Consider the following 24,443-nt stretch of genomic DNA (forward strand, 5'->3'; position numbering starts at 1 on the left):
CTTTTTCCTTAATTTTACTAAATGAATTACGTCATACTCTGATAAATATTATCGATCTCGGCCTGAAGGGTCCCTATCATGCAGACGGAGGTCAGTTTCGTCGAGGCTACTCTCTCTAGGTCAAAGGAGCAGTACTAGGTGTAATTTACGTCCACTTAATGAAATCAATGATGTGAGCGAATTTGCAGAGGTTAGATAAAAAAAACTCATTAGTGACTAAATTTTTATTGCGCAAAAATGTCACACCTAAAAACTCTTACAACGAAAAGTAAAACACAAAGAAACTTTGTTTCATAAATTTACCAAATGTAATTAACATAATAAGCACTTTTTCATAATCATACGAGTTGAGCAGAAAATACACAAAAGCTTAAATAATAGCTAAAACTATAAGATCTCGTCTAGTGGTGTTTGATGACCGATGAGAGCGGAAATCACTGAACAATTGCGGATAAGTACACAGGATACAGGGGGCTAAGTACACGCGGGAAAAAGGCAATTATTAAAACTCTTAAAATCTCTGAAATGTCTAAAATGTCTGTGGATGGAATTGCGTCGAGGCAGTCGGCCTTTCCAGTCTTCGCCAATGAAATGTATAAATGATGTCGAGAAATGTCAAAGTATCACAATTCACAGCGTCCGAGTGGTCATTTAGGAATTTCGAAAAAGACGTCTCAAAAGCTCCTTCGACAGAGAGCACGGCAGCGCAGGGTCTCGTTCTCTTCTTCTTACGTCACGACACCTCTCTATCACACGAGGAGCTCCTTCGGGAACAGGTTCATGGAAGCGTAGTCCTGCAACACCTGCAACGGTTTATCGATCTTTAGAGTGAATTGACTAAATTTTGCTTCGGGACTTCCCCCATTGACGACACATGCGAATCGAAAGAGACGGCTCACCTCCAGCAGCCGGTCGGCCGTGGGCTGCGGCGCTTCCAGCGGGAGAAGGTCCCGAAGCTTGGAGCCGTCGAGACACAGCTGCTTGTTGAGTAGCAGCTCGGTGCTGGCGAATGGCTCCAACGGGGAGTGCTCCAGGTTGTACTTCCGGCAGATCTCCGCCCATGCGGTCAGATGCTTCACGTTGGCCTCTTCCGCCACCGAGGCTATGTCGTTCTGAAACGAGGTCTCAGCCTCAAAACCGATCCTCGGAGACATCTCATCGAGGGAGAAGAGTCGAAACTCACCTTGGCCAGTGAAGATATGGCCTTTCCGTAATAATCATGATTTATCTTGAAAATCTCGGCGACCATCTCCGCCAATCTGCCCTGGGAGCTGTTAGCTTCGTCCACCACGTTGTACGTTTGCCCCTGGGCTTCCGGCAGGCTGGACAATTTCCATATCGCCCGACAGAGGTCTCGCACGTGTACTGTATTCATTTTGAGGTCAGCCGTCCACAGCAGCTTCATGGTTTCACCGAGATGTTTGTAGATTCCACCGTATAATAGACGCGGTGCTGGAAATTATAGAAAACATCTGAAGTGGATAGAAGTGAACTAGAGGCAATTTACGTTAACAAAATAAAACCAAACAGAAGCCTTAGAACTAGACTTAGAACTTAGAACGGAGAAACTCTTACTGAGACTGCGTCTATCTCCTATGCCATAGACAATAGCAGGTCTTAGGATGGTGTAGTTGAGTTCACTCTCCAGTTTCTTCAATTCCTGCTCAACTTTGCTTTTCATTCGTCCTTCTACTGTCCATGGATCCACAGGCCCGTCTTCTTTGTGTGGCTGTAATTGTTAATTTAAATTAATTACTGTTTATTAAATAAATTAATAATAATAAATGTTATATTGAGAGATATATAAAAGCTATTCTTTATTTTCTTGATTTGCCATTTGCTTATTTTGTATGCATCGGATGTTGCTTACTGCTTGATGACTCAGTTAAAGGAAGGAAAACCTAACCTATACTAGTATTTTAGTTTGTTGACATGCAGCTGAAGTCTATTTCCACCATGTCCTTCTATAGGCTGACTGTTATTTAGAGGTTGAATTATATTAATATGCTTATTGTAAAATTGTCTTTACATTTTCTTAGAAAATTCTGGCAATTAAAATTTACAACAGATTACCGAAAGAATTAAAAGATCTTCCGACTAGAGTCTAAAAAGCGACTTAGTGCATTACTTTTTGAAAAAATGTACTACTCAATAAACAATTATTTGTGTGAGACATGGTAGTTTATACAAATTAAATAATATATGATAATTGACTTAATTGATATGAATCTGACTAATAATGTAAAATCTAAACTAAGATAAATTTGCGCGCTACTGTGTGTGGCAGAATATGCGAACAACTGATGATTGTACCACCTTGATTTTTGTACCATATTCGTGCAATGAATAAATAATAATAATAATTATTATTATAACATATATCTATCACTAACCTTATCACTACTGAACATTTGTCCACTAGATATTTCAATAAGGCGGTTGACTTTCATTTTCGCACACTGCTTGGCAACATTGACACTCAGGGTGAATATACCTTCCGAGTAGACTGCTTCAGTCTTTTCAACTCTTGTTTCACCTGCACAGTTTACCACCAGATCCCATGGGCCACCATCTGGTTCTAAAGCTGACGCGCATGATGCTACAACAAAAAACAAACAGAATATCATGTATCATACATTGAAACCTGAGATCACATTTGCCTTATAAATATAATATGTAATATCATATTTTAATTCAATTCATTATTATTTTATTAATGTAATATAATGAAAAATAAATAAGGAAATCTTGGTGAAAATATTGTAATATCACTTTCAAAGCTACATTTGTATTTACCATAGTTAGTGACATTTCTTTAACATTAAGACAAGGTTTATGTTTTATTATATGTAGTATGTAGTAAGTTTTTAAGAAAGTAAATAAGTAACAAATATTTCTAGTATTTGTAAACAAACCTATACCTATTATATTATACTTGAATTGTGAATATAATGTGCAGTCGGAGCAGATAATGTGAACAGGCATTGTTTTATGTTCACACAATTCAATAACTTATGTAGATACATTGTATAGCACCTATTGTTTGTTGACTCATAAAATGCCTATCTGTAAGGAATAAAATTAAAAGTGATTTAATTGCATGTGCATACATACAGCATTGATAAGAAATTTGGTTTTTCATAGTATCGGCCGTTAAGGACAATAATTTATATTCACTCAGACAATATTTTTTATTTCTAACAACCTTGTTTAAAAACAAAATATTTCATTTATTTTCAAAGTGACCTGTTATTATTTATTTTATTTTTAGTCAATAGGAATCACCATGCCTACAAATTGTAGAAATATAATTTAATTTCTATGATGTGTAGACAATATAAATAAAACTATACTAGTAGGGTTGCCTGGAAGAGATCGCTTGTTAGCAATAAGGCCGCCCGTTGCATGATGCATCCCTTGTAATTTTTATGTATTATTTTATTTGTGTTTCTTTGCAACGAAGTGTAAATAAATAAATATACTTACTATATATTACAAACTTATCTAAAACTTAATTTTGCTGATAACATTTATTTCCTGTTTGTTATCATATGCTACTTCATTTTGGCTAATCAATAGACATAAAAAGTAGACCACTTGGCTTGCATTTACTACTTAAATTTATATTCCAAAGCTTTCCCAATTTAAATAACAAAATATCTTAATTAAGCCTTGCGCTTTGAACAAGGTGCCTAGATCTTCATGAATAAAGGTAAAATATGTAATATATACTTTTAAAACATTACCCAATTTTAATTGATTATATATAGAATAAAGGTAGGTGAAGGTTAAATGAACCTAAGTATATTTTTAAAAGAATTAATACATATAAGTCTTCAAAGGAAGAAAATGCAAGTTTCAATGGCAATGCAGTGTTAGTATATATATTGGGATATGTGAATTAAACAGAAAAAACAGCAGGTTTATAGAGCATAAATAATTCTTACTCACATGGCTGAGGGAATAATGCCCTCAGTTTAGTCATGTATTGATTTTTCTCATAGCCCCTTGTTCATTCATGCAAATAATTCAATTGAGTGTTCAAAGTAACTTCAATAAGTATTCACTTCAGTAATCAAATAATAAGGTACTGAATATTTATTATAATATTAGGTTATGTTAACATATTAAATTTATATATATATATATATATATATATATATATATATATATATATGATAAAACTGTATAGATTTTTGTTTGTTATGCCACATAGCAGTATTTTCAAAATTTTAATATTTTATTTTTTAAAAAAAAAGGACCTTTAAGTAAAGTCGCATTAAGAAATACATAATTTGGTTTTTTTATATTTATTTGGTTGTGAATCATAGTGATAAGCTGTTATCACTCATGCTAATGACACTTGTTTAATAAATATACAAGATATGTCAACCTTGCTGAGCTGAAATAGCACTAACATTTGTAAAATTTATATAAGCGCATGTCTAGACACAAAACTTATTTATATGAGTAAGCTGAAATGAGATACCTTTAATCGTATTACAACGCGCTATATCTAAAAAAAACATTTTGGACAAGCTTATAATTTAAATATAGCACTTTAAGTAAGAATGTTGAATGAATAGGCATATGGAATGAGTATAATATGTAAAACTCACCAGGATTTATTAAATTAGCACTCTTATACTCGACACGAGGATCATCAAAACATTTTGTGTGAGAGGGATTGAGGAAAGCAAGTTGCGGCGGAGTCTTGTCCACCACTCGTAGCGCCGTGACAAGGTCATTATTAATAAGGTACTCCACCAAATTGCGGCCAATAAAGCCGCACCCTATGAAAACATTCACTTACAAAAAACACTGCAAAACTTAGGTCACCCGATGACTAACCGTAAGACCGTTACTGATTCAAAAACTTGACTTTTTAGAATCAATTATAGAAAAAAAATAAATTTTCTTAGTATTTAATGTATCTTTAAGTAATAGAATAATTGAAATTACCTCCTAATACAACAGCTCTAATTTTTATATTATCACCGGCAGAAGACATTTCTCCGGCCTAAATCCTACCGGTCACATGCGACACTTGCACGCAGTTCACTACTAAAAACTAAAAAGTGAATATACTAAATGTAAATGTACACTCAAAGTTTGACTACACTTAAATTTTGACAATGACTGCAACACTTTGATAATTTTTGGTGGTTGACACTTGACATTTAAAACTAAAACTGACATTTTCTTGACAGTATCTAAAATATGAAACGGATGAATTAGTGACCAATTCCTCTCGTTCATTAGACGGAAATTTAAATCAAATCAATCTATAAAGTTTATTTAATTCATGTAGGTACGGAAGTAGCTGACTTTTAGTAGCTTTGAACGTGAGTTTGTTTTTAGAATACCTATAAATAAATGTAAAAATTTGTCTGCCATAGGTATATCGCGGCATATTAAATAACGACCCCAAGATCATTTTTAAAATGTATTTATTAATATTAACATTACAATCGTATAGTAGAATTAGTTATTGCACATAAAATTCCTAAACCGCGCGTCATTTGTCCATTATGTATTCAGAATAAGTCCGAAATTGTCTTTGCCTTTGGCACAAATTTTTTCTTCAGGATTCAGGGGTTCAATCACTGTCGCTGAATCCAAGTCAACTTCCAAATTTAAAGAATATCGTTCTACATTATGCACACATAAAATCTTATTTCATTAATAAGTTGCAACCGTAAATGTTTTGAACACGAATATTTTTTTAAAGGTTTTCACTCCCAGTAAGTAAATAGTATAATTACATAACACAATTTCAAAAGTATACACACGTAGCTCCGAGGCTCAGACACAAAAACATAATAGCTGAATCTTCTATGTGGTAAACGCCGTGGCTTTAAAATTCTTTGACGCGGATATAGCTATCTCTTTCGCTCGATATATGTGCGAGCGAGACGGAGCTCGCGGTCATCCATCCGGCGCAGTGACGTGGCAGAAATCGGTCAGAGGCACGATCACCACTTGGATCTGAGAAATGGTTAAATGGTATTCGTTCTTATTAACATGTTTTAGATATATATCCAGTGTGTATTATATCTATACTATATACAATATTTTAATTGAATTAAATAATGTTTCTCACCCGCAGTTGATCTCTATTCGGGCCCAATAAATGTTTGGGCTCCGGTGCGTCACAATTTTCCGTGCATTTCAAACACCGCCTAAGAAAAAACAGAATTATATTTCCTTTGGCAATTAAAAATTCTCTAAAAACGAATGAGTTATCGTATTTCTTAAATAGACGTTAAAAAACTCTCGGTACCCCGAGGGCTTGTGGAGCGGTGAGGCGGCCGCGGCCGGCGTGTAGAGCGGCGTGTTCAGTTCGTCGAAATCCAAAGCGCCATCTACGTTCAGCACCCTGCGAGTCCAAATTGAGACAAGTTATTCATTGTTCACGTTCGACTGTATCCCTTCGCCCTCGGCAAACTTCCGCCGAGTGAAAGGTCAACGACGGAATCGAGACCTGTTTTGTGATGAGAAGCGATGAATCCTCTCGACCACGGACGCGACGTGTTCTACGCCGTTTTGTACGCCCCACACGAGCACGCCCACCTGAAAAGCACTTTTGGTTTTGAGTACTGAGCGTTCGTACCAAGGGCCGAACTGAGAGCGCAAAGAGATACCTTGACCCTGACGTCGTCTTCGCAATCGAAGTCTCCGGTCGCAGGGTCGGGGCAGCTCTGGCACGTGATGGAGATGCGCACCGTGCGGAGGACCACTTCGGGGACCTAGAACCGATTATATTTTCTTTAAGCTTACAAAATTAAACAACGTCACCGCTGGAAGAGATTCGGAAATAGAAAAGGAATCCTCACGTCGTAAGTCCCGGACCAGGCGATGAGCATACTCTTCTTGAACCAGACCCCCTTCGGGTACAGATCCACCGTCCACTCGCTCAGGCGCTCGGGCGCTACGTCCACCTTCGAACGAATGCTCTGATACATTTTATGTTTACTTTCATTTATAATTCACAAATGCGGGAAATGCCTACACGCATACGCCGACATTATTACAAGTTGACACTTGACAACATTTATTAGGTCTTCAATTATCTGTAATAGAATAAGACGGCGAAATATCTGACACATTGTCGATATATATATAAAAATAAAAGTTTAGCCTAGCTCAATAAACGCACATAATAAATAATTAGAAGCCAATCAGTGACGGATTTACCAGAAGGCTGAGTGAGATGGAGAGGCCATGTTTAGGCGGCAAGATCCTCTGTTTTGGTACAAATTCTAATTGATGAAAGGAGAAAAGTGAACACGAGAGACCAGAATCACATACCACGCTGGGCCGTGTCGAGAAAATGAACGTGCGCGTATGATAACAGGGCAGCGAATGAAAGTTGTCCACGCCGAGAATCGAACCCCAAATGTCTTCCGTGTAAAGCCTCGGAGTGAACAGCATACGGCCGTGATCGCTCTCTTGGATCTCGGCGACTCGCTCGTTTTGACCTGTTGACCACGAGACGTTTTCCTATTGAGTACATATATTATTCTGAAGATGCATCCGCAGACAGATCGCGGGGCATTTCACATCACGCACCTGACTGGTAGCTCATCGCGATGGCCATTTGCTCCATGAAGAACTCTTTGTACTCCTGCGTCAAACTGCACAGCAGCAGCTTGGCCAGCTGGGACGGACACATCATAGGGAACCTAGTTAAATCTTCTACTTTTAAATAGTCTTAGATTTGTGTATTTTATGAAATATCCGACATTCTTTATTTTTCGCCGTGTCAGTGCAGATATACCTAACGTATTGTTGACTGTCAACTCGAGGCGGCGAAGGTAAAGATGATTTATCGTAATATTATGCAATTATTCTTTCAGCTCTCGTCGCTAATTGTGCATACTTCACTGATTTTGATTTAGTTCACAAAGAGCACAATTTTATGTTTAATAATAATTGTTTTGAGTTAAACAATTTTCAGTCAGATTATATCAGAAAAATATTGTTGGTATACAGATCAGTGTCGATAAGTCAATTTAAAAGTACATATGTACCTAATGTGTGAAAAGACGGTGGTAACTAGAGTCTCCCAGTGCTGTTTCCATTCACAGGCATTTTCCTCAGACTGACTAAACCGTTGTTTCTGCCGGTGCAACCAGTCCACTGTGAACCTAGAAGACAAAGTTAATCATGGAATAGCTCTGTCAAGACATTGCTTATTGTGTTGCTTAGAAATATCTTTTTTTCTTCATGGATATTTGATCCTTACCGATACAAACTGCATTCATTATACAAAACAAGATCGCTCTGCTGTAGGAGAAGCAGCAAGGTTTCATCCTCCAGCTCTGAAAGATCTGCATGAGACCATACCCATTCCATGTTCCATTTCACAAAATCTAGACACGCCTGAAAAGTTTATAACATAATTAAAGTTGTTTTGAATTCATGGTAATAATAATAATAATAATCTAAAACACAACATTCCTTAGCAACATTGGTATGACCGCAGGCCATTGTGTACTGCATCCAATTGATCACTTGTCCTTTTTTGGCAGCCAATGCTATGTGTTGGGACATGTACTCCAGACATAGTGACACTAAGTCCTAAAATTATAAATTTAAAAAATGTACACAATGTTTTATTGTCAGTAAAAAACAGAAAATTAATATTCTATTTATGATGCACATTTACACACACCTAACAATATACCTACCTTGACATTATATTTGTCAGCCAAAGACAGAACAGGTAAGACTGTGTTGTAAGAAATTTTTATTTGTCCTGTATAGAAATACCTGTAATAGAAATTAAATTAGATATAAAAGAATATAAAGAACTGTTACCTATAAATATATTAGCTAGTACCTGTAATAAGTAATGTGCCAGACTGACATAGCAACTAATCAATTATATATTAGTGAGGATTTTTTTCGTGAACAAGTACAATTTCAGAAGTGAGACTTCACAAATTAGGATGAAATAATAGAATATTGCTGAATTTTATAGTTATTTCTACACTGAATCTACTTCTGAATATAATATTCAGAGTTCAACACTGTAATTTTTTCAGTGGAATTAACCACAATCATTTTATAATTACTTGAGAAAGTGTGGAAAGACTGACGAAGCTGTGGGTGTCTCCTGCAATACTATCTTGCTTTCACGCCACTCATTCCATTCCCTGTTCATTAACATTACCTTTAACAAATAAAAATGTGTTTATGGTTTTATTGGTCTTTCAAACACTGCAGTAAATATAACTTATATACTTCTGGGGATAAAAAATGTTATAACAAATATTTACCTTAATCTATTTGAGTGTTTACTACATTTCTAATGAGTGAAAATTTGTATGGCTAATTACTTTACATACTTAATCGGGATATTTAAAAAATGTGTTGTTAATGGAGAGAAACCTGATAGATTTACCTGAAAGACTTCACTACTAGCACACAATATCAGCCTATGAGCTGAATAATCAACGCCTCCCACTTCAAGTACTAAATCACTCATTAACTGCTCAGCATACAAATTTGCAATCTTAAGTAGTACACTCTGTGAGTTATCCACCTGAAATATTACTCGTCAATATTTAAAAAATATAGCAAAATCAATGCACAATCACGGTAAACATATCTTTTAGATATTTAAGTAATACCTCGAGATCCTCATTTTCTATATAATCACATTTTTCCGAACTGGTGGAAGGTTTCGGTCCATCCACAGTGAGAAAACTCATATTTATAATTTCTTTTGAATCATACTCAAAAAAGATATTTTTTTATATTGTTATACCAAAGTAAATCTGGAAAAAATATGAAAATGATAATTTGATTAATTAGAATTTACTGAATTTCCATTCAATTAATAAAATGATATATTTTATTATTTTCTTTTAGTAGCTCCTCGAATCGTAATATTTACAATTGACACATCTGAATGTTCTAATCTCAACTTACAACTTACAAGATAAACGACAGAAGTCAACTCACGAGTCGCAAGAAGCGTGGCACCTGACATAATATGACACTTGTTTATCTCTTTTTTCTCTATCAGTATAGTGAGTTTCAGTAACGAAACACATAACCGTACTACTATTTTGTATCTGTGAACACGAATTATTTGTGCCATTGGTTACTGTCAATTATACTATATTACAATTTAATACTACGAGATTTATTTATATTAAGATGAATGAATCATTATAACTTGAGAGATATCCCCCAAATTTAGGGAGAATCAAGATGCCTGGGGGTTTTGTAGTTTCAATTATTTACGGTAATTTCAAGGGGATAATTTACACTAGATTTCTTATATTTTCTAAAAAAAACACTATACACTACAATTTATACATTTTATAATATATAAAATTGTATATTAACAATTTGAAATTCTCTCTCAAACCGAGAGTAAAACAAAAACTTTAGGGGGTTTAATCGATGTTTAAGGGTATTTAAAGTTGATACTAGGGGCAACATTAGACACATTAGAAACATCACATTGGTCTAGATACCAGGCCATAAACTCCAAAAAAAAAGAAACATCACATTGATTATTGATTCAAAAAGTAAAAACAAATGATACTATAATAATTTGTAATATAATTTGCTAGACTTAAAGTTTGTTTTTTCATAATTTCATAACATGTATAGAAGAATGTTGACATTAAAGAAGAAAACGGTCTTGTTGTTATCTGCCTTGTCGGCAAGCAGCTTCATAATTTACCAATTGTATTTTTTTCTAGCAATATCTTCCGATAAAAGCTTTAGTAATAAGATTATTCCAGTTATAGACTACGAAAGTGTGAAACAATTAATACATGTGCGCTCAGATCAAGATAAATATGTAAATGAACACGGCGTGCTAAGAGGTGTATATTTTACTCAAGTTAAGGACTACAGGCCTAACTCGAAAAATCAGTTTAAATGCCGTAACACAGAACAATATGTACCATTTGAAAACGTTAATGATGACTTCTGTGATTGTGATGATGGAACAGATGAACCCAGTACAAGTGCATGTCCTATGGGTACTTTTTATTGTGATACTCAATTTCCAAAATCTTCAATAAATTCTATACCTTCTGGAAAACTAAATGATGGAATTTGTGATTGTTGTGATGGCTCAGATGAATGGTTATTAGTAAAATATGATAAGTTAGTTAGTCAAAGTCAATCGAACAATTTAAGACATTATGTGAAACTTTGCCCCAATTTATGTATAACAATCAGATAACACACCAATCAACTAGAAACTTTTATAAGAAATGAACAGATTTCATACAATCAAAAGGGGATAGTTAATTTTATGTAATGGAGTTGTTATCATTTTGTAAATAAAATTATGATATTTAAAGACTGATTCAATAAGATGTATGTGATTAAAAGTAAAACATTGTGATCAAATAATTTGATTTTTTCATAATTATTACAGTAAAACCTGCTTAGAATTATAATTTAGCTAATATGTTATTTTCCATAAAAAGCAATATGATCATGATTTGTTTTGAGACAGTGAATTAAACATGTTTGACTTAAGTAGCTTATTTCTCCTATCTTATCTTAAAATGATATACTCTCTTACTAGCATATAATTAAGAGTCAAGTGTGCTCATTCCTAAATAGTGGTTTATTCAAAAACAATGAGATGTGGTTAAAACTCATAGTATATTAATAGCAGTTGCCTCATAAACTATATCTTTATTTCCTTAACTTCCAATAAACAAATGGATTTCACACAGACCACAGACTATATTACTATTAAACTCTCATAAAACTTTAGCAGTATTCTGTAAACTAGAAGAACCATACTATTTTGTACTGTTTCATGTACATCAAGTGATGAATCCCAATTCCCAAATCGCAAGTGTCAATTGTGAATTGTCACTAGAGTTTTCTAGAAACTGAATTATTTTTGCTAATGTGCTCTATTCTTAAGCCAGTGAAATTAAAATTTCTTAATTATTTGATTCTGTTTATTATAATTATTGTTAACGACACGTGCTTTAGATTTCCAGTTACAATATTCAATAGGAAGAAATAATATTTTAGCGTACTGCAATCATGACTGTTGACGAAGGAATCGATATAACTAAAGCCGGCGATCGTGGAGTTCTAAAAAGAATTATTAAAGAGGGTGAGGGAACTGATACGCCAGGAGCAGGGTGCCAGGTCACCGTACATTACACGGGAACTTTATTGGATGGTTCTAAATTCGATTCTAGTAAAGACCGCAACGAACCTTTTGAATTTAACCTTGGAAAAGGTAAACAAACATAAGCTGGAGGTTATGCAGTTATTTATTATTCTTTCACAATACTAGCACGTCTTCTGCTAACATTTTCATACTAATCACATTACAATTCATTTAGAATTGGCCCGATTCAATGACTATTGGTCATCTTATGATTTTGAGGTAAATTCTAGTGTTATTATTTGAAAAACTATTTGTAACCACAATGAATTTAGATATGGCTGGTACAATCTGTCGATTGGTTATTGGCAGACTATGATCAATATTTGTCTTAAGATTTCTATCTCAGATGGTCAAACATGGATTGAGATAGATTATTAGGTTTGGGCCTAACTGAGGCTCTCAAAGTTGTATAATACCACAAAATACTCTGTTTAATCTAACTATAGTGGTTGCAGCTCTTTACATTTATCTTGTAAACTAAGACAGTTGGTAATTTAAAATAGTGGTTGAGTTTCTTAATAGTTCTTGACCATACTAGGCCTATGATTTGAGCAAATTTATTTAGAGAATTTTAGAAAGATATTCTTGATGTACCTACTTAAATGAATATATTTGAAATTTAAAGATTGTAAAAGGAAGAGTAGATGAAGTATATTTCAAATACTACTTGTATTAGAAATATTCTTCGTGTTTTATTTATTCATCTATTGGGTGTTATCACTTAAACCACTTCCTCTTATCATAAAATAAACTGAAAACAATATTTTGAATTATATTCGTCTAATAGACATTTAAATAATGGTCATAACTTAGTTATGTCTATGTGTCTGAATTATATATATATATAAATATATATAATCGTGCAATAAATAAATTATTATTATTATTATATATATATTATTATTTAAATAATAACATAATACATTTTATAAATTAAAAAGAATTATTAAAGTATTGTGATACACAATTACCACACCCTTACTTACCTCTATATTCTGGCTATTTTATTAATTATTGTTAGTTTTATTTCTAGGAACTGTTATAAAAGCTTGGGACATTGGTGTAGCTACTATGAGAAAGGGTGAAGTCTGTGTTTTGACATGTGCCCCCGAATATGCCTATGGTGCCCAAGGAAGTCCACCTAAAATACCACCAAATTCAACTCTGCAGTTTGAGGTATATTTGCAATTGAAATTTTTATTGACCATAAAACTTTATTTTTCAATCAGCAGCTAGCTTAATGTGTTCCTTATTTTAACCCAATGTTCCTTATTTATATATTATTTTATATCATTAAAGAAATCACATTAAGTTCCTATGTTTGTAACAGATTGAGATGATAGATTGGAAGGCAGAAGACTTAAGTCCCGCCAAGAATAAAGGTATTCTCCGTCACATTATGGAGCAGGGCTCTGGCTCAGATTACCCCAACGATGGATCTCAAGTAACAGGTACATAGTGGTAGTTGGTAACTACAATTGTATAGAGTATTTAATCATGAAAGATTTAATTAAAACATTGGGGCTGTTGTGTAAATTTAGCTCTATACAAAATTAATTTGTTTCAGTGGAACTCGAGGGAAAGTATGGTGATAAAGTTTTCGATACTCGTACAGTAACATTTACACTAGGTGAAGGGACAGAACACAATGTGTGCGAGGGAATCGAAAGGGCACTTGAAAAGTTCCTCAAAGATGAGAAATCACGTTTGATCATACAACCGAAGTATGCCTTCAAATCGGAAGGAAATAAAGATTTGGGTGTGCCTCCAGACACACCCGTGGAATACGTGGTGAAGTTACTCAGTTTCGAAAAGGCCAAAGAAGCCTGGTCTATGGACGGCGACGAGAAATTGGAGCAGGCTAAGCTTGCGAAGGATAAGGGGACAGAATACTTTAAAGGAAATAAGTTTCTGCTGGCAGTCAAGAAATATAAGAAGGTGGTGTCGCTCGTTGAAGGTAAACCGAGGAATAAAAAATATTTACTCGTTTGAATTGTGTGTTTTTAAATGATCTTAAGTGTAATTGATGGGCAAAAATATATTCTGCTGAGTCGACGGTCTAATGCTTTCGTCTTGTGATCATGACGCACAACGCTGCGGTATGCGTTGTCGGACACTCAATCTTATGAAAAACCGTACTGTTCCGTCGCAGTATGCGTCAGCGGCGAGGGGCAAGCGCGGTGAAGCGGTGAGCGTCACTGAGTCAATATGGAATTTTTCGAAGACAATTTACAACCTTGGTGGCTGCGGCAAAATCACCTGACCACCTCTCCGAAGGGACGCTAAATGCTGCGTTGCGGCGCATACCGCAGCGTTGTGCGTCGTGATCACCAGACCAAAGCTTAAGATTCGCTAGCGGTAATCACAAATATAAGCAACACATTTTCAATTTCAAATGAAATTCCCAGATATGCCGGAAGACACATCCGAATCTGAGGAAAACAAATCTCAAGCGAAAGAACTGCTCGTATCGGCGCATTTGAATCTGGCGTTGGTCCACCTGAAGGCGTCTCCTCCGCATCACTACGAGGCCAAGGATCACGCGACTAAGGCGCTGAAATTCGACGCCAAAAACGTGAAGGGTCTCTTCAGACGGGGACAGGCTCTGCTGGCCATCGGAGAGGCGGAGCGGGCGATGGAAGACTTCCGAGCGATCGTCGAGATGGAACCGGAGAATAAGGTGACGTCGGCTTTCATTTGCGATATCTGTCCTTTTTATTGATGTATTAACGCAAGAGACTTGAATTTTGCAGGCGGCAGTCAAGCAAGTGCTGCTTTGCCGAAATACCTTGCAGAAGCAGAAGCAGCGCGAGAAGCAGATGTACGCCAACATGTTCGACAAATTCGCGAAACACGACACGCAGGTATTCCCTTTTAACCAGGAACCTCGGTGACGTAGTCTACTTTTGTCTAGCATTTGACATCACATAATACTCAGGTGGAGAAGGAACGCGCCGAAGCGGAGGTGGACGTGATCGGGGAGAAGGTGGGGGAGTGGGGCAAGGGAGAGGGGGAGTGGACGGACGAGCAGAGGGACCGGAAGCCCACCGACTTCGAGAAGGAGAACCCCAACATCCTTCTGCTGGACAAGGTTCCTTCTCATTTATTTATATTCTTAAAGCTGACTTAATTCTTGTTCTGTTGGTACTCTCGAGTCACGTCTAAAAGAACCTTATGTACCTGTATCTTGAATTCCCTCTTCACTTTCAGGACGGACAATTCGAGAACATGTGAAGTGTCGCAGAAGACGGTCGACGAAAATGAAGTGTCATTAAAAAGTGCAATTATTGTTTGTAGGAGAAGCACGAACCTTTACCGAAACTATTGTTTACTTTATTTTTTGCATCTGACGCATTTCCCACTCCGCCCTAAAGTTAGCTGACGCGTGTGCGTGTGTTAGTGAAGCTAGTGTTAGTATGTTTGTGTAAAATGTTTCCTCTGTGCTGTGCTAATATAATAATGAGCGTGTCAGTTCTCGATGAAATGAATCCAATAAAATGCTGTTAGCGTCTGTTTTATTTTGAAATGAAAAGCGATTTAGCCAGATCGTTTAATAAAATTCCAAACATTCACTTTAACGTAGACGTCTTCTACAGAAAAATCAAAACATGCATAACCTTACTTTAAATGCTCGAAAACGTACAAAATGTAACAAAATCAATAGCAGCGTATACTGCGGAGGTAGATCGGTATATTATAAAGACGTATCGATGAAATTACTTAATTATGTGGAAAACTAATATTAACCCCTTTCATATGAAATTGGCGATTGGTCGCATTGGCCGCTTTACTATAAAATGAAAAACGTGAAACATCGCGTTGTTTAAGAATGCTCAAATGTTTATGGCATAATGATATGATAAAGAATTGAAGGCGGTTCCATCGCAACCTACGCCTTAGGTGCAGGCTTATTGTGTTAGTGCTAAAACTGTATTTGCATAGATAGCAAGGGTACTCGACTAATACTTTGATTAATTAAATATACTTTTTGTTCCTCCAAGACAAAACCACAATTTCATATGTAAGGGCTTAATATTTAGGGGCAACTTTTCCGTCGGTTTATGGAGAGATTCTAAGATATTACGCCTTGAGGGTATCACTCGTACCATATCGTTGAGACGAAGAGAAGTTGCCGCTGAACCAGTCGTGTAACGCGGATCTTATACTACGGACTATAAATAGTATTCAGCTTGATTTACTGAATTTGTCTCGCTTATAAAAGTCGATTATACTGAAAACGTATTATTCTGATGTCGAGTACGATGGCATTAAACAATCTTGAAAATGAAACAGTTAAAAAAATATAGTTTCATGTCACCGCTTATAAAACATTAAAAGTACAAATTGTTGTCTTATTACTTAGACATTATTCATAGATTTCATTAAAAAATAATTTAAATCGTCAACACAAAATAGGTAAAACTAGCGAAACTTCGCAAAAAAGCATTTAGCGTCTTAAATAAAGCTTAAATTAATCCCGCATTTAAAATATCACTCGGTGTAACTCGACTAACGAAAGCAGCTTCGATTCAATATTCTCAGATTACAAAAATTAAATATTTACAGTTTTATCCTTTGACACCCTAATAATGGTTGTTTATCGTTGATTTAATATTTATTTATTCTCGCCGATTGGCAAGCGAACGTCTTGAGATTTAGTTTGAAATGTATTTCACTCTAACTCGCTAAAATGGAATTTCACAAAACTGCTTCGACGATAAACAACCCACAAATGACAAAATTACATCCGACAAGTGAATACCTATAGAAGAAATACTTATTATGCGATAATTTTGAAAATCTAAACGAATATTATTTGAAGGTAATTCCCTAATGTACAAACAGAGAGCGGGTTTCGTGACCGGAACGTCTTACGATCGATATTATTTATATTTTTGCAATTTGCATCCTGCAATTCATTGAAACGGATCACACGAACCCAGCTCACCGTCAGTGACGACAGACTGAGATGGGCCTAACTACGCGTATCGGGTATTGGGGTAGTATCGTGACCGACCGTCGGGTACTGCTTTAACATATTATCGAGATACAACACTCCCCTAAAATAGAACCACAATACCCTGTGCTCGACTCTAACCTAAAACCTAACAGCTACGGACATTTATGGTCGCAAAGGTTACAATTTTCCAAAATTTTTCCTGTCACCTAGGCACAGAGCGGCAGACGATGGTGCCGGTTCGGCTTTGTGTTTCTAGAAAAAGATACGGCCGTGATACGCCGACAGAAGCACGGCAAGAAGGCGGTTCATAAATAAACCCCTAGTTTAGACTAGATCACAATAAATACTAACAATACATATTCAACTTAACACTTCACACGACAAGTATCAAAAATATATTTTATAATAAGTTTATAGAAAAATTCTTTTACCCTTGTTTCCTTTGCGACGAAATATAAAAACGGTTATGATTATGATTATAAAATAGTTTTGAATAAGTACTATTACATTGAGGTACAAACTAACAGAGTATGTCAGCTATTTATTTGGTATCTTCCATACTCGGCAAACATTTCGTGACTTTAAGAGTAATTTAAGTTTCTTTCGATGACTAAAGACATTCCTACATATCTGACTCCCAGCTGCTTTCCCATATTTAGCGAAAGTGAGTAAACGAAGTTACTCGACCATCTTCTCGCCAGTCTCGAAATGTCTGTCGAGTGAGAACGACCGTAACTGTCGTGACGGACAAAATAGACTGGAACACAGACTCCTCGCCACGGGCGACCGTTGGCATATTTAAACGAAGCCCTGGTAGCGTCTGATGAATCCCAGTGCACTTTGCAGCTAAGCCAACAGCGCTGCGCTCTCATGCAAATGATGAGCGCAGTTTTGGTTACCTCTCAGTTTCGACAACCGAATTATGAAGAGGCATAAAATTTTGTATTTTTGGAAGCATGGCGTTTGGCTCATGCGTTCCCGAATCGAATTCACCAGATAGGTATATTTGTTTTATCTCAGGCCAAATTGTTCGTGTGTGGATTGGGCCGATTCGCACGACTGACACGAACAAAAGACGGTTAGCTCTTTTCGAAGCCAAGTTTCAAGCTACATCGTATGTTGATATATTTCGCACGTCTGACTCCTTTCCCCCCGATTTTTACTAAGTTCACGGAACTTATAAATACATCACAGTCTTTGGATTATATTACCTAAGACTCGACCTTTGTAAATAATCACTCTCTCGAAAATATTTCGGAGTTAAATTCCTTTTCTTTTATATAATTTTAACTTCATGGTATCTCTGCCGGGCAGGTTTAAATGTTATCATTATATTGTTTCCAGAAATTTTGAACGCATATGGATCATCCGCAATTTTTCACAAAAAATTGGCCTTGAAATTGAAAAAGTCTCAGTAAAAGCTTCGATAGCCTCGACTCGGCCGCCTCGCTCGTACTCCATATGCGTTAGGATTAGTTGGATTGCGTCCTTTGGAAATATGTCCCGCGGGATTCAGTATCGTCGTTATTATAATTTGTACTCGTTCGTTACTCACCCTACTCTTAAACTCTAAATATACATAAAAATATCACAGCACTATCGATTCACTTACACTAATATCGCGACGCTTGGCATCGCGACTTCATAAAAAATATAATAAAAAGGAATCGAGATTAAAATGCACGGAATCGCCATCGACCTAACAATATATAAATAAAAAGGTTCAGCGTTGTCCTGCCACGTGTTGCAAATAGTCAATAATATCATTATCGTTCGATGGCTCCGGCGATGGATTCTCTCAAATAAAGCAAGAACAGAAGCAGAGAAAATACAATGTGCCGTTGATGTACCAAATATATACAAAAGCTTTTTCGCAAAAAACTTAGCCGAAACACTTTGGAAATTATGCGACGAGTTATCGCTCGGCGACAGTTCTGTGCCAATTTACATTTTATTTATTATCTGGCGGTACATACAATGTTTATGTTCTTTTTGGCACGGAGCGCGTCTCGTCGAGCTAAACGATTGAACAACTCAAAAACAAAGCACTCACAAATATTAGTGACCTTTTAAAGTGCAAGCGATCTATAATCTTATCTAAAATGAGGTAGCATTAACTATATTGTATATATATATGTCTTAATTTGGTGGGATATATGTTAAACGTGTAAAAAATACAATAATACATACATTAGTGAGGTAAGACGTTACTGAGGTAGCTAAATCGGTTTGAAATGATCTTTGAGATTTGCATAAACTATGGCATGGCTCGTTTAATCAATGGTGGCCTTCGGGTTAAGTTAACTCTCTTTGCGTCTCTCTATTTCACGTCAAAGACCACTTCGTCCAACTTTTTAAAATATGTCCGTCTTCACAGACAGACGGTTGTGTTCTTCGTACTCGTCGTAGAAGTGCGAGTATATTTTGGTGATGAGGGGAGGATCCCACGGCTCGGCCATGGAGAACTGGTTCTCGTCGGGAATGTGTTGAGTGGGTGCGGGGGGTGCGGGGGGCGCGGGGGTCGCGGGGTCCGGTCGGTCGGGGATCGCATCCGTCAGTATCGTGAGCAAGGGGTCTATGTGCGGAAGAATATAGTCGTCCACGCCGGGAGACACGATCTCCGGGCCGTACTCCAGGGGAACAGAGTCCGTTGTCAAATTTCCTACATCTGAAAGTGACCAAGAGCAAGGTTCTATGTAGTACGATTATCATTCGACTGTTGGACATTACGAAAAACAAAGTGTTATGGAATAAAAAATCTATACCAAAAATATTTTACACAGATTAGTCAAATTGAAGACGTAGCGTGCTACTAAATATGTCTTCGCCTGTTTATTAAACATCTGGTTCGAAAATATTTATTCACTCTTCGCTGATTAAAGTGGAATAAAGTAGAAAGAAGTGAAATGAGTTCTCAATGTGGGGCCGAGCGGAGCCCGGATTGAAACACCGTCTCACGTTGCTTAGCACGCCAAGAGGCCTTCTTAGTTTAACTTTGCCTTTGAAACGACAGCGAAACTGAGCGATGTTTTAAAGCCCAGAATTCCGATGCCAGCTGAGACTGTAAGGGTAGCGTCTCCAAAGAGAGGAGTAGCAACACAGGGTGTCGTGTTTTCTTGGGATATTAGTCGACCCCAGTCCGAGACTACGCCAACGAACCTAAAAGACTTGGTAGATCTTTGGATGTGACGTCAGCGGAAGGTCCAACAGAGATGGTATGTGACCTTCCACAGCCGGTATTCCTATTTAATTGCGGGAACCGCTGTGTCGGTCACGTCTCATGCCAAAGCAAAGTCATGAAAAGGCCAGCGTGTTGTGTGTATTTGTGTAAGTAAAGAATGATAAAACACTTTATTGACACAGATTTTAAGGATTCGGACAGAGGCAGAGATAGAGAATGTGACACAATGAATAAGAAAACTCACCAGACAAAGAGCTCGATGCGATCCCGAAACACTTTTCTTTGAAAATAACTTTAAAATCATTTCCATCGACCTCCATGCGTTCGACCTCGCTCTTATCTCGAAGAGAGAGCCCTTGGCTTTCGAAGAGTCGGGATTCCTTCTCTATGACCGCTTCGTCGATGACGTTGGCCTCCATCTCTCGGTTCAGGTAGACGAACCAATCTTTGTTTTGCGAGGAGTCCGTTTTCGGATGTTCAATTTCGGGATCAGTTTCCGCTTCGTCTCGAGCGTCCCGCATCACCAATCGGTTTGAATTGACGCAGTGAACTCTGTTTTGATGTTTCGACAGATTTGGCGAGCAAGAGAATCTCTTCTCGCACACGACGCACAGGAAGTCTCTTTCCTTATTGTGAATGTTGAGATGCTGCAGCAGATGGGATTTTTTAGCGAAAGTTTTGGGGCATCGTGAACAGCTGTGAACTTTGACTTCGTGGTGAGTCTTCTGATGCTCGAGGAGCCTTCGTTTCGCATCGTAAATCTTTCCACAGATCTGAAAATGAAATGGTATTTTTATATAACGTATAATAGAATATATTCTAAGTGATTTGTCACTTGTCAAGTTCTACACACCTTGCACACGTGGAGCACGGCTCTGAAGTGAGTGGGGAGATGTTTGAGAAGGTACGACCTTTCGGCGTAAGACTTGCTGCAGAGAGGACACGCAAAGAGATACTTCTTGTGGACCTCGAGGTGCCTCGCGCAGGACGGTAACGAAGTAAAGTCTTGGCCGCAAATGCGGCACCAGCTCTGAACGCGCTCGTCGTGATGCCGAGAGTGCAGCAGGAGGTCCCGACGTTTGTCGAAGCTGAACAAAATAGTCATTATTATTATTTTTTTTATTCTACACCATTATTCTATCTTAAAAGTTTCTACTAATGCGATAGCGCGACGCAATAATACATACACCGATAGATCTAGTGTTAAAGTAAATGGAAAATAAAATGTATATTAATTATGTGCGCGCGGTACATCCAAATGTTTAGACTTCCGCCTCAGGTTTTAATTTGTCCTCATAGACCCAGTCTCTCCATTATATCCAGATTATGAACCCGAAACGTAAGTATCTTAAATAAATGCAAGCTCTTTGAGTCGTAGCTGGTCACCCACCGTGCCTAGAACAAACGTCTCTTTTATTTGTACTCGCTCATGAGGCTGCATTTAGACTCATATGGGGCCAGACCATTGCGTTGCACTCCAAATGTTTTTAGCGCATATGTATACAATTTTAATTGCACTTCTATGCACGAGCTATTCGCAGTACGGACCCCAGGGTTCCGTAAGCCTTTTTGCATGTTTTATCTACGTGGTGCGCAAAACAAAGAGTCGCCTTAAAATGTACTCCCAGATCTATGACTTTTGAGGCGGACAACTAAAGGTACAATTGTGTCGAGTGGACAATCGTGCCCCACCTGCACGCTCTATGGGCGTGTACAGTTTGAGATCATCAGCCAAGAGCAAGCACTTTGCATTCATCACATCCCGGCATATTGCGTTTGATCTTCCATAAAACTGGCCATAAAGTTCAATAAGTGTGGGCTGAATGCTAACTGTTATCTTTTGCAAAAGCACGTCATTATCAACCACATCAAACGCTTTTTAATGTCGAAATAGGCAGCGTCCACCTGCTTTCCACTGTCCGCTACTGTGCTCTTTAATTATATGGCTAATATTAGCCATATGATTAAAGAGGTTGCTAGTCTAGTTAGTTTTCTTCGTAGACCGAAACCTGTGTGGAGCTTTCAGTTGGGAACTCAGTTGATTTGGTATGCACTTTTGAAGTGCCGCTTCCAATACCTTTCTCAGACTTAACAATATGACTACTAGCCTATTAATATTATTATTAAATAGAATAGGAAAAATATTAATTACTAAAATAGACTCACATCTGTTCACATCCAGGTTCCCGGCATCGTAAATCGAATCCATTGTGGGAATCGGTGATGTGTTTCAGGAGCGAGTGCTCAAGGAGATATCTGTTGCCACAGTGGAAACATATGTATGGTTTGTGTTTTTTGTAATCTTCACTGCATTCACACACATGGTACACGAGCTCGGAGAGGTTCGGGAATGTTTTTTCGCATGTATCACAGCTGAAACAAATTTTATCATAGAATAGCTATAAATAAGGATATAGTAGATAGATTAGAGAGACATTATTTTTTTCTAATACTAATAAGTTTACTCACTGAAATTGGCCATCAGCATAATGGCGATTGACGTGCGTGTGGAATGCGGAATATTTAAAAAACTGTTTGCCACATAAAATGCAGGTGTAAAAAACATCTTTGCTAGCATGATCACGAAAAAAATGAGCCTCAAACTCTTCACGATTTGGGCAAATCATTGAACATAATCCACAAGCTATAGCAGTTAGCTGATTAACTAATTCTTCATGGTTGTTTTCATCAACATCATTTTTCCAAAAGTGTTTCTTTAAATGATCGGCAGACATATTCTTATGGAGAATTGTTTCTTGACAAATGGGACATGTGTAGACTTGAGACAGATGCAAATCGATGTGCTGTTTGCATGCTTCTACGGTAAGTATCTCCTCTTGACATACTTGACAGGAGTTGTCAGCCATACTTTCATTGTGGTAGACGATTTGATGTAAATGCAATTCTTTCTTAGATGGAAATCTATAAATTAAATAGGTATATTGATATGAACAACAAGATTTTATAATATTTTTTTCATTCATATTTGTCAATGTTGCTTTTGACTTTTTAATTTTTCAAAAAAAACATGTCAAATGTCTCAACTTACTTTTGCATGCATGCTTTACATTGCGGACCATGAACCAGTTCAATGTGTTGCTGTAGGTTGTATTGTTTGGAAAAGAACTTATCACATTGTGTACAGCTAGAAAGAGTATTTATATATTTTATAAGTTGCACAATGACCATGCATAAATTACTATAAGCTAATGCCAAACAATGTAATATATATGGACTAAAAGACAGATTTGTATAATTATAAGAATAACTGTTTAAGCATATTAATGTTTTATTTTACTTACACATATCTGTTCTTGATGACATGATTAGTGTAGCAGTGGCCACGGAAGGCTGAGTACCTTTGAAATTCTTTGCTACAAATAACACATTGGTACAAAACTTCTTTATTCCCAGTGTGATTTGTATAGTGAGTGTCAAAATCTGGTTTATTTTTAAATATCTTTTTGCATAAATTGCATCTAATACCACCAACTTTTTCCACTGTGGTTAATGGTTTTTGAAGAATTTGTAAAGCCTCCCATGAAGTCATCTTGAAGTGGGTTATGTGCAATCCATTTATTTAAATTTTAACTTCACCATAGTGACAATTATTTATAGTTCTGGGCTATTGTTGCATTTTGGCATCATTTGAAATCTACATCTTGCAAAAAATTCTATTACCTGTAAACAGGAAATCTCCAATAAAGGAATCGAATTGAAAGAGATGTTGTTTCAGTAGTTATTACTACTGAAACAGTAGATATATTTTGCCGACCTTGACAATTTACCAATATCACCTAAGAAAAACTACTAAAAATTTGAATAAAATATTTATATGTTATAATCAAATAATGAAATGTATGTATCACGCTCTTTAGAGGTTTCAATTTGTAAACACCTGTAAACTACATATATTGATAGTTTTATCAGTATACTTACAGAACTTATAAATAATTTACATTGGTCACACAATTTTGGTGTCACATGTTACTAAGAAAGCTGATAATTTTTTGCAAGCTGTATTTTATTAAACGCCGACAAACACGAAACTTACTACCTATGCCAAGAAAATGATATGAATTCTGAAACCAAAGATAACTAATAAGTCCAGAGATAAATCATAGAGC

The 24,443-nt window shown here is 36.6% G+C and overlaps 4 protein-coding genes across 5 annotated transcripts; 1 reads left to right on the plus strand and 3 right to left on the minus strand.

Annotated features, from left to right (window-relative positions):
* Nucleotides 1-209: 209 nt before the first annotated feature.
* LOC110992027 (spore coat polysaccharide biosynthesis protein SpsK) lies at nucleotides 210-5,097 on the minus strand. 2 transcript variants are annotated; one of them, XM_022257667.2, is made up of 7 exons: nucleotides 4,963-5,097; nucleotides 4,620-4,793; nucleotides 2,394-2,599; nucleotides 1,576-1,729; nucleotides 1,184-1,452; nucleotides 900-1,112; nucleotides 210-803 (listed from the first exon to the last, which is right to left on the minus strand). In XM_022257667.2, the coding sequence occupies exons 1-7, from the start codon at nucleotides 5,009-5,011 to the stop codon at nucleotides 750-752; spliced, it is 1,119 nt and encodes a 372-aa protein (XP_022113359.1). In that variant the 5' UTR covers nucleotides 5,012-5,097; the 3' UTR covers nucleotides 210-749. The 2 variants fall into 2 exon arrangements, with proteins under 2 accessions (XP_022113359.1, XP_022113358.1); XM_022257666.2 differs by having other exon boundaries at nucleotides 210-821.
* Nucleotides 5,098-5,433: 336 nt separating this feature from the next.
* LOC110992026 (BTB/POZ domain-containing protein 17) lies at nucleotides 5,434-9,808 on the minus strand. The gene is made up of 15 exons (XM_022257664.2): nucleotides 9,639-9,808; nucleotides 9,410-9,550; nucleotides 9,081-9,178; nucleotides 8,694-8,775; nucleotides 8,464-8,583; nucleotides 8,249-8,385; nucleotides 8,034-8,150; nucleotides 7,573-7,685; nucleotides 7,312-7,481; nucleotides 6,837-6,941; nucleotides 6,645-6,749; nucleotides 6,485-6,573; nucleotides 6,284-6,379; nucleotides 6,104-6,182; nucleotides 5,434-5,988 (listed from the first exon to the last, which is right to left on the minus strand). Exons 1-15 carry the CDS (start codon nucleotides 9,717-9,719, stop codon nucleotides 5,929-5,931), a joined length of 1,593 nt encoding a protein of 530 aa, XP_022113356.2. The 5' UTR covers nucleotides 9,720-9,808; the 3' UTR covers nucleotides 5,434-5,928.
* A 2,046-nt stretch (nucleotides 9,809-11,854) lies between these two features.
* Nucleotides 11,855-15,686, plus strand: LOC110992029 (FK506-binding protein 59). Its single transcript, XM_022257674.2, has 8 exons — nucleotides 11,855-12,244; nucleotides 13,209-13,351; nucleotides 13,506-13,626; nucleotides 13,743-14,132; nucleotides 14,584-14,855; nucleotides 14,929-15,039; nucleotides 15,114-15,266; nucleotides 15,386-15,686. The coding sequence occupies exons 1-8, from the start codon at nucleotides 12,043-12,045 to the stop codon at nucleotides 15,407-15,409; spliced, it is 1,416 nt and encodes a 471-aa protein (XP_022113366.1). The 5' UTR covers nucleotides 11,855-12,042; the 3' UTR covers nucleotides 15,410-15,686.
* On the minus strand, nucleotides 15,507-24,407 carry LOC110992038 (zinc finger protein 271). Its single transcript, XM_022257688.2, has 8 exons — nucleotides 24,256-24,407; nucleotides 23,619-23,997; nucleotides 23,366-23,461; nucleotides 22,786-23,238; nucleotides 22,483-22,689; nucleotides 21,170-21,404; nucleotides 20,561-21,089; nucleotides 15,507-19,803 (listed from the first exon to the last, which is right to left on the minus strand). The coding sequence occupies exons 2-8, from the start codon at nucleotides 23,864-23,866 to the stop codon at nucleotides 19,490-19,492; spliced, it is 2,082 nt and encodes a 693-aa protein (XP_022113380.2). The 5' UTR covers nucleotides 23,867-23,997; nucleotides 24,256-24,407; the 3' UTR covers nucleotides 15,507-19,489.
* Nucleotides 24,408-24,443: the final 36 nt, after the last annotated feature.

Source organism: Pieris rapae, chromosome 8 (assembly GCF_905147795.1).
Source record: "Pieris rapae chromosome 8, ilPieRapa1.1, whole genome shotgun sequence".
Lineage (NCBI taxonomy): Eukaryota > Metazoa > Arthropoda > Insecta > Lepidoptera > Pieridae > Pieris > Pieris rapae.